Source organism: Nicotiana tomentosiformis, chromosome 9, assembly GCF_000390325.3.
Source record: "Nicotiana tomentosiformis chromosome 9, ASM39032v3, whole genome shotgun sequence".
In the NCBI taxonomy this organism is placed as follows: Eukaryota; Viridiplantae; Streptophyta; class Magnoliopsida; order Solanales; family Solanaceae; genus Nicotiana; species Nicotiana tomentosiformis.
Window position 1 is genome coordinate 68275975 of NC_090820.1, and position 10470 is coordinate 68286444.

Here is a 10470-nt window from a genome sequence, read left to right on the forward strand (position 1 = left end):
CATACAATCTTATTGGAATAATTAAAAACCGATTCCGAGTACGTTTACCCAAAAGTCAAACCTTGGTCAACTCTTCTAACTTAAAGCTTCTAAAACGAGAATCATTCTTCCAAATCAATCCGGAACCGCTCGAAAGTCAAAACCAACCATACACGAATGCCATAATATATATTATGAATCTACTTAAATCCTTAAACCACCGAATGGAATGCTAAAGCTCAAAATGACCGGTCGGGTCGTTACAGGCAGGAATCATCCAAATTGAACACATTAAATAAACATATTTAGACTTATGCAGATTCTAATGAAGAAATATAGAAGAATTTAAAAACAAGGTCGACATAGTAGAGTTAAATTAACACAAATATTCAGAGGCATGAACAAAAGTAGAAAAATATAATTGCAAGGGTCTAAGTACTCACCAGTTTGCTGATTTAACATGCAAAATAAAGGAGAAAACCAAGTGCCAGCAACAACTTGAGTATCAGTAGCAAAAAGACAACAACAGGTCCCCGAGCCCCAATGCGTCAGAGTTCACAGGAGCTTTAGTAGAGCCCCGAGCAGTGCTCGCACTGGGAAGGTCAATAGAGCAGATTTTGGAATCCTTGGCTTTCAGCGGGCCAAAATTAAGAATTTCTGAATAGTTTGAGTGAGCAAGTGAGGGAGTAATAGTGATTAAAAGTTCATTTCATGGGAATTTGTGGGAGATATTTATATAGTGTTGAATTAGGCGAGTAAACAAGGAAAAAAATCAAGCAAACATAACAAAGGAAAAGAAAACTTTTGCATGCAATTAGTAGAGTAACCGACAAAGGAAAGAAATCAAATTTCAAACCCTAATTAGGGTTCAACATTTGAAATCGGTCAACCGGTGTTAGAAATCAGGCCCCTTTTCCATGTATATGGATGGAATATCATCTAAATCTCAAAGGTTGTGGTTGATCCAATATGATCTAGGAGATAATACTTGAAAAATTGGGGCAAATACCTAAGTAATACCACAAATGTGTGACCAGTAGCGAAGGAACGTAAATATGGTAAGCAAATAATGGGTGAAACCCATTATGAACGGTATTTAGAGAGGAACTGAAAGGGAGGCGTCTACGATTCTTTAGAAAGAAGGGGATGAGTTTGAGAGAGAAAGGGAGGCAGCTAGGATTCATCAGGCATCTTCTTCGTCCTAAAAATGATGTTGAACGACCTAGTGAGCCACTCCAAACCTACCCTACCCGCATTCTTCCAAAATTCCACATGGATTTCATCTCGACCTATAGCTCTAGCCCTGTGCATCTTACACATAGCCCTCTCGACCAGCTCTACTCTTATCCGCCTACAATACCCGAAATCCCGACGCATCTCAGAGTGCTCCAAGTCGCCCACCACAATGTCCCTATCACCCTCTTCATTCAGGAGTTTATGGAAATATCGCTGCCATCTTCATTTAATTTGAGCCTCTTCCATTAAAACTGTACCTTCCTCATCTTTGATACACTTAAGTTGATCCAGATCATGGTCCTTCATCTCTCTCACCTTGGCTAGCTTGTATAGCTTCTTGTCCCCGCCTTTGTCCTCAAGCTCTTCATACAAATGCCCAAACGCTGTAGTCTTCGCCACAGTAACCGCTAACTTTGCCTCCTTCTTAGCCCTCCAATACCCCTCCCTGTTCATATTCATCACCTCCTCGTCCATGCTCTCTATAAGCTTCAAGTATGCCACTTTCTTGGCATCCACATTCTCTTGTACCTCGTCACTCCACAATCAGTCACTTTTGTGGCCGCCAAAGAAACCTATCGAGACCCCTAACAATTCTCTCGCAGCTACTCTAATAAACTCTGTTGTCGTGGTCCACATACAACTCGTTTCCCCACTGCTCCTCTAAGCTCCTATAGCCAATAACCCCTCCCCCCCCACAACCCATGCACTTTGTCATTAATCAAAGCACCTACCTGATCCTGGGTTGACCATACATGACCCTCTTCTTCCTTTTCCTCACGATCTCTGAGTCCATCACAAATAACCTAGGCTGAGTCATGAGATTCTCCCTTGGTATAACCTTGCAATCCATGAACAGACGCCTATCGCACTTCTGGAGGAGTAGATAATCAATTTGAGTCTTTGCCAACAAACTCTGGAATATAACCAAGTGCACCTCGCTTTTCGGAAAACACGAGTTGGCCATCACCAAATACAAGGATTTAGTAGAGTCCAACAATGAAGTACCTTCTCCGTTCTTAACTCAAAATCCAAAGCCGCCATGCACACCGTTATAACCCCTAGATGTCACCCCAATCTGACCATTAAAGTCACCTCCTATGAATAACTTCTTAGTGTGCGGAATGCCACAGACCAACCCATCTAGTTCTTCCCACAAGCGCCTCTTAATCTCCTCGTCCAAACCCGCTTGGGGTGCGTAAGCACTAATCGCATTTAAAGTAGACCCTCCCACAACCAGCTTAATAGCCATCAACCTATCGGTCACCCTCCTAACTTCTACCACTAGCTCCTTAAGATCCCTGTCAACCAAGATACCTACCTTATTCTTACCCCTCTCACATCCTGAGAACCATAGTTTAAACCCATCAGCATCTCGAGCCTTTGCACCCACCCATCTACTCTCTTGGGCACAAGCTATGTTGATCTTCCTCTTTTGGAGGATCTTCGCTAACATTATATACTTCCCCGTCAAAGTACCTTTGTTCCAAGACCCCACTCTCGGCCTAGAGACTCCCTAACCACCTTTGCCCCCCACCTCACCCAAGGGCATGACCTTATTCCACCATGACTCACCCCAACCACTATAATATATTGAAAATTATGCTAGAATTATCTCTAAAACAGACAAAGGATTAAACTAAAAGTGGCAGCTCTAACACTTACAACCCTAACCACTAGAAATGCATACAAACAAGACAAACAGACAATCAAGAATTAAACTAGTGATAACAATAGATATATAAAAGAAGGCCTACAGAACAACCACTAAGAAATCAAATTATAGTCTAGAAATCCCTAAACAGTTACTAGAAAGAAAAGTATTCAGGCAAATGCACTAAATAGTTATAGGCAATCAAGAATTAGTCTTAAACTATCGTAAACTAATTGGTTACCAACAAGGGAGACAGAGATATTGATCGAAGAATAGGAGGTTCCAACTCCCGATTAGTGCGAAACCTAGGTGAATCATTGTAAATGTCAAGGCACGTTCCGATCCAGTAGTGAATACTTGCAAAAACAGAAGAGTGAACCAAAGGGGGAATAAAGGGTGGAAGAATAGAGGTATGCTATACCGTAACCTCACATCCGGGCTAGTTTCTGGTGGGTCTCTGATAGAGACACCGACAATACAACTGCTCACAACAAAAAGGGAAAAAAGAAGCGACAGGGAAAGGGGAGGGAGGATCAGGGAGAGAGAAAATGAAAATAGGGAAGATACCACAAGAACCAAAGTGGAGAGAGAGGGGGAGAGAGAAATCGAGGAGAGAGAGAGAGCAGTAGGATAGACTAGGTGAACTAGAGGAGCGAGAGAGAGAGAGAGAGAGAGAGAAGGATGGGGGAAAGAGAGGACTTACCTGGGTGTTATAGTGGTGCAGTCGCCATTGGGGTGAGGGAATTTGTGGGATAGAGAAAGAGACGTTACAAAGAAGAAATCGAGGTGAGAGATATGTTAGACAGTAAAAACGAAACAATGCTTTCAATAATATATTGTTGACACTAGATGACTCCATTTAAATATAATTATATAAATGGAGTAAAATATTATTAACCGTGCATATGGGGAATGATTATTAAATATTTTAATAATTAAAAATGCAAGAAATCAATTTTAAAAGCTTTAAAATTTGTAGAAATCATTTATATGACCCCAATAAATCGGGTAACTATGCAAAATGATATTTTGAAATATATGAAATACTTTATAAAGTGTGAGGGAAAATATTTTGGTATCAACAGTTGCCCCTCTTTACCCGGGAATGGTGAAAGAATTATAGGGTAAACAAAATGATAACAAATGTTGTTCGAATGAACGAGGATGGGGTATGAGGTGTTAAAATAAATAGAGGTCGAACCCTGGTTCTTGAGTTGCCTAAGTATCCCTAGTACTACGGGAATCAGGCTGTATGTAGTTCTGGATTCAATGACGAATGAAACTAATGAAGTTGTTGCAAAAGGGTCGTACATTTCGAAGAAGGATCTTCTCTGTGTAGGGTAAGTAGCGGATAATTTCCGGTGGGGTTATGAATGCAAAATTGAATGTTATGGATACACAAGACAATTGTTTGAGCGGTTACGGAATAGAGGATGATGAATTGATGATCATCGGTTACATTTGAGAAAATCAAAGGATATGAACATTATGAACAAAAACCGGAGAGAGAATTGCTCCTGTTTGTAGAAGGGTTACTTCCTCAGTCACCTGCAATACTGAATCATGATGCATGCGAATATATATATAGTTGTTGAGGAAATTTAAACATGATGTAAATTCCCTTCGGACCATGAGAGTTGTCTTTCGTACGATGGGGATGATGTCCTTAGACCATGATATCCTTGGCCATAAAGCGTATGATAAGGGATTTGCAGGCCATGAAATGGTGTACTCGGGCCATGAGGATGGTGCCTCTGGATTATGACGCCTTTGAATAATGATATGCAGTTTCGAGAGATCCTTAGGTCATGGAATGATGTATTCAAGCTATGAGGATGATGCCTTCAGACTATGACGCCTTCAGACAATGTGGCGATGTATCAGCCCATGAAAATGCAAGGTTGCGGCGATGTTGATTGCTTGATAGAGGGAACATGTGGTGCTTAGTCGTATGCGAGAACGAGACAAGGAAATACTTAGCCTTGGATGAGACGAGGGAAGTGCTTAGCCCTATGCAAGTGATGGAGATAGTGCTTAGTCTCATGAAACATAATGAGGGTAGTACTTAGCCTTACGTAAGTGAAGGAGAGTGATTAGTCTCATGCAACATAATGAGGGCAGTGTTTAGCCCTGTGCAGATGAATGCAACGTTTAGCCTTATGCAAGTGATGGAGACACTGCTTAGTCTCATGCAACATAATAAGGGCAGTGCTTAGCACTATGTAGGTGAAGCTAGTGCTTAGCCTTATGTAAGTGATGGAGACCGTGGTTAGTCTCATGCAACATAATGAGGGCAGTGCTTAGCCCTATGTTGGTGAAGACAACATTTAGCCTTATGCAATAATTGAGGCAGTGCTTAGCCTCATGCAATGTAATAGACAAAGTGCTTAGTCTCATGCAAAGAAAGGCAATATTTAGCCTTATACAAGCGATAGAGACTGTGCCTGGTCTCATGCAAAGAAAGGTGGCATTTAGCCTTATGCAATGATGGAGGCAATTCTTCATGCAATGTAATGGAGACAGTGTTTAGTCTCATGCAAAGAAATGAGCGCAGTGCTTAGCCCTATACAGGAGAAAGGCAAAAATTAAATATAAGAAAAGTGATTCTTAGCTTGAAGCGTTTGGGGTTTGGCGACTTCTGTGGGTGTGAAGATTATGATCTTATTGTATACATTTGTGGACATGCTCTTCAATGTTATGTACGCTATGCCTTCTTTCAAAGAAAAATTGTAAGTTTGGGGGAAGGTTGGTTCGTGGTTTTGATTACTCATTTTGCCTCTTATCCTGTATTGACGCCTTGCTCGAGTCGCCTAGTGTAACATCTGGCTATTACAAAAATGAGGTTTTTTGAAAAATATGCATTTACGGTAAATCATTTATAAATAATATAATTGTTTTAAAAGATAATGCACAAAAGTAAGTAATTTGGTCAATTCATTGGTCGTGACATGTTTTGAGACATTGCGGCCTTTTAATCTCGGAATTTTGAGGAACCCCTCAAAATTCTACCCCATTTTGATGTATACTTCTGGTGATACCCTTTGATGTAAATGAGATTGACGAAACTTGAAATCTTTCCTTGGTTTTAGACCGTAAAGGGGAATGAAGCTTTTATTATAATGTGACCGAACTCACAGGGTTGCCTACGTATCCCCTCTTAAATGGGAATCAGGTTAAGGGTAGTTCATGTTATATCAAAAGAATGTGTAAATACAATCTCAAATGTAATATCTCTTGTCGGCATCAATATTGATAGGTTTCGGCCATACCTCCCTATCCATTTCTGCAAAGTATGAGCACTCCTCCTGTTAGTACTCGGTAAACCATGTAAGGACGTTGCAAGTTAGGTGAGAAGTTTCCTATTGCTTCGTCCTAATGCAGGAAGATTCGCTTCAACTCCAATTGCCCCGATATAAATTGCCTCGGTCTAACTTTCTTATCAAAAGCCCTTTCCATTCTATTTTGGTAGAGTTGACCGTGACACACCACGTTCATCTTTTTACCATTAATGATAGCCAATTGCTCATACCGTCTTTGTATCCATTCTGCATCACTAAGCTCGGGCTCTTATATGATTCTTAGGGAAGGAATTTCCACATCAGCGAGTATGATATCTTTAGTATCGTAGACCAGTAAATAGGGAGTTTCACCAATTGACGTGCAGATCATGCTGCGGTACCTGAGCAGAGCAAACGGTAGCTTCTCGTGCTACTTCTTGCAAGTGTCCACCATCTTCCTCAATATCTTCTTGATATTCTTGTTGGCGGCTTCTACGGCTCCATTCATTTGTGGCCTATATGTCATAGTTTTTTATGCTTGATTTTGAATGTTTGACACATGGATTTCATTAGATCATTGTTGAGATTGGCAGCATTATCGGTAATGATTGATTCAGGTGGTTCGAATCGGCAAACAATACGATCCCAGACAAATTCTCCTACGACCTTCTTAGTCACAACATTATAGGAAGTGGCTTTGACCCATTTTGTGAAGTAATATATGGCCACCAAAATGAATTTGTGTCCGTTGGAAGCGACAGGTTCAATCAGTCCGGTGATGTCCATGCCCCAGGCAGAAAAAGGCCAGGGTGAACTTGTTGCATTAAGTTTATTGGGTGGTACTCATATCATATCAGCATGCACCTAACACTGGTGACACTTCTATACATATTTGATGCAGTCAGTTTCCATAGTCATCCAGAAATAACCTGCCCTTACTATTTTCTTGGCTAGAATAAACAACTGTGTGAGGTCCGTAGGTTCCGCCATGTATCTCTCCGAGCGACCTAGATGCCTCATTGGTATTGACACATCATAGCAGACCCAAGTCGGGAGTCCTTCTATACATAATTCCGAAGTGTGTGCTGCTAGGTGTGCATATCATTTTCTGGGTATTCTCCTTTTTCCAAATACTCCTTGATATCGTGAAAACATGGATTCCCATCGAAATCTTCTTCAACATGAGCACAGTAAGATGGCTGCTTACGGATATCTATTGGGATGGGATGAATATAATTCTTGTCTGGATGTTGTATCATAGAATACAAGGTAGCCAGTGTATCCGCGAACTTGTTCTGAATTCTAGGAACATGTTTAAACTCTATCTTTGTGAACTACTTGATAAAATCTTACACATACTATAGGTATGGCAATATCTGTATGTTCTTGGTGTCCCATTCTCTAAGTACCCATTGTATTAGAAAATATGAATCTTCGATTACCAGAAGTTCTTGAATATTCATGTCGATGGCCAAAAATGCAAGCCTCGTATTCCACCATATTGTTGGTGCACAGGAACCCGAGCTTGGGGGATACCAGATAGTGTTGACAGGTTGCTGATACCAGGACAAATCAAATGCCTACTCCTTTGAAGTTTATATCTCTGTTGAAAAATATCATCCAACCATAGTATGCTTCGGAAATATCCTACCCTATGAAAGATACCTCTTCGTCGGGAAAATAGGCCTTTAATGGTTCATATTCTCCATCCACGGGGTTCTCTGCCAGGTGATTGGCCATTGCTTGACCCTTGACTGCCTTCTAAGTCACATAGATGACGTTGAACCCAGTTAGCAGTATTTACCATTTTGCTAGCTTGCCCTTAGGCATAGGCTTTTGAAGGATATAATTTATCGGATCCATTCTCGATACGAGGTATGTGGTATATGCACTGAAATAACGCCTAAACTTCTGGGCTATCCATATTTGGCCATAACTGGTACGTTCCAACAATGAATACCGAGCCTCGTAAGGTGTGAACCTCTTACTCAAATAGTATATTGCTTGCTCTTTCCTTCCAGTCTCATCATGTTGCCCCAAAAAGAAACCAAAGGCTCCATCTAACACAGACAGGTACAATAGCAAAGGTCTCCCGAGTTTAGGTGGGACCAACATAGATGGTTTCGATCGATACTCCTTGATTTTATCCAAATCCCTTTGATACTCTTCAGTCCAACTGATCGCAACATCCTTCCTCAGTATCTTGTAGATTGGCTCAAATATTACTGTTGACTATGCTATAAAGAAGCTGATATAATTGAGACGGCCTAGGAAACTCATTACATCCTTCTTATTCTTTGGTGGCGGCAGATCTTGAATAGCTTTGATCTTTGACGGGTCCAGCTCATTTCCGCGGCGACTGACGATGAAACCTAAAAAATTCCCGATAAGGACTCCGAAAGAACAATTTGTAGGATTCAACTTTAGATTGTACTTTCGTAGTCAGTCAGAAAACATTCTCAAGTCTATTACGTGATCTGAACTCTTCTTAGACTTGATGATGTCATCGTCCATGTAAACCTATATTTCCTTGTGTATCATATCGTGAAAGCGAATACTCATGGCCCTTATGTATGTTTTCTCGACGTTCTTCTAATGAAACAGTATCATCTTGTAATAGTATATTCCCCGTGGCGTTATGAAGGCTGTCTTTTCTGAATCCTCTTCATCCATCCAAATATGGTGGTATCCTATGAAGCAATCCATAAAGGATTGGAGTTCATGCTTGATGCGGTTATCAATTTGTATGTTTATGTTGGGTAGCAGAACATCATCCTTAGGACTTGCTTTGTTCAGATCTCGATAGTCAATGCTCACCACCCTGACTTTCCCATCCTTGTTTGGTATCGACACGATCTCAGCTACACATGTCAGGTACTCGACCACCCAAATGACCTTGGCTCTGATTTTCTTGATAACTTCCTCTTTTTTCTTCAAACTCATGTATGGCTTAAATTCTCTAAGTTTCTGCTTTACCAGCGGACACATAGGATTGGTAGGTAGCTTGTGAGCCACTATGGATGTACTCAACCCTTTCATGTTGTCGTAGGACCATGCGAAAATGGCCTCATATTCCTTTAGGAATCAGATATACTCTTCATTCTCTGATGGTGACAGATGAATGCTAATGCGAGTTCTTTTGACTATTTCAGAATTCCCTAAATTAACTTCCTCAGTTTCTTCCATATTGGACTTTTGTTTGTTCTCAAAATCAGCTACTTCTTTGAAAATTTCCTCAGGTATTATATCATTTTCCCAATCTTCTGAATCACTTTCCTCATGTTGTGTTACATGTCACATGCGTAGATTCAACATGATAGGTAATAATTATGTTGAACAAAATGTAGAAAGATAATAATATAAATAAACAAAAAGTAAGGATGCATTAATTAAAAAATAAAAACTGTCAAATAAGTACGACCCAATGTTTGGGTAATTATTTCAAAACAAAGTACTGAAATGTCTTAAATTCCAAAAAACAATTTTTAAAGAAATCATGCTAATCCTTCCAAGACTACCCGGGTGCTTGGAAAGCCCGGGATGGTGCAGTAGTCCAGTTCCTGAGAACAACTCCATCTCCCATTGTCTGAATGGTAAGATCTACCTCCTTCTCCTCCAAGATTGCACTGCAGTCCATGCCTTCCTCATTCAAAAATAGGTTCCTCATGTTGGCTAAGACCTCGTCCTCCTCAAATCCCCAAATCACATCAGTCTGGTGGAATGTCTGGTATAGCGGTGGTATGGGTTGTTCCAATGGATAGTAGAAGTCACGCCACGGTGGTGTCTGATCATTATATTCCTCTACAGTGTATTCATATCCGAGACCTAAGGTCGTGCCATGATATTATGGTTTGTATTGGTTCTCTGATCCCTTGAAGCTTAGGACCAAGACTCTTTCCTGGTCCATACCCTAGCCACAACAGCATGCTAGTACCTTATTTCTCTACCATCATCCTTTCTCGATTGTATTCACCAGATCAATATTGTAGAATGTCTCTCCTCCCAACTTCTTTTTATATTCAATGGCTGGCACAATCTAGTTGGTATAGATATAGGACAACTACCTCTTGGTGATTCCACTCGAACTTCACAACCTGATACAATATAGAAACAACTGCCACAACCGCGTGTATCCATGGTCATCCCAACAACAAGTTATAGGTAGTGGATATATCTAGCACATGGAATTCTACATCGAACCAAGTTTAACCCATCTTCAGATCCAGGTTAATCTCTCCAATAGAAGCTCTTTGAGATCAATCAAATGCTTTCACATTCATGCTTCCCATTCGTATCTCCTATAGACCTATACCAAATCTTTTCAGA

At 40.6% G+C, this 10470-nt stretch overlaps 1 protein-coding gene across 1 annotated transcript; it reads right to left on the minus strand.

The window, feature by feature from the left end:
- Positions 1 to 2236: 2236 nt before the first annotated feature.
- Positions 2237 to 2668, minus strand: LOC104098209 (uncharacterized). The gene has a single exon (XM_009604879.1). It carries the CDS (start codon positions 2666 to 2668, stop codon positions 2237 to 2239), a length of 432 nt encoding a protein of 143 aa, XP_009603174.1.
- Between the last annotated feature and the right edge of the window lie 7802 nt (positions 2669 to 10470).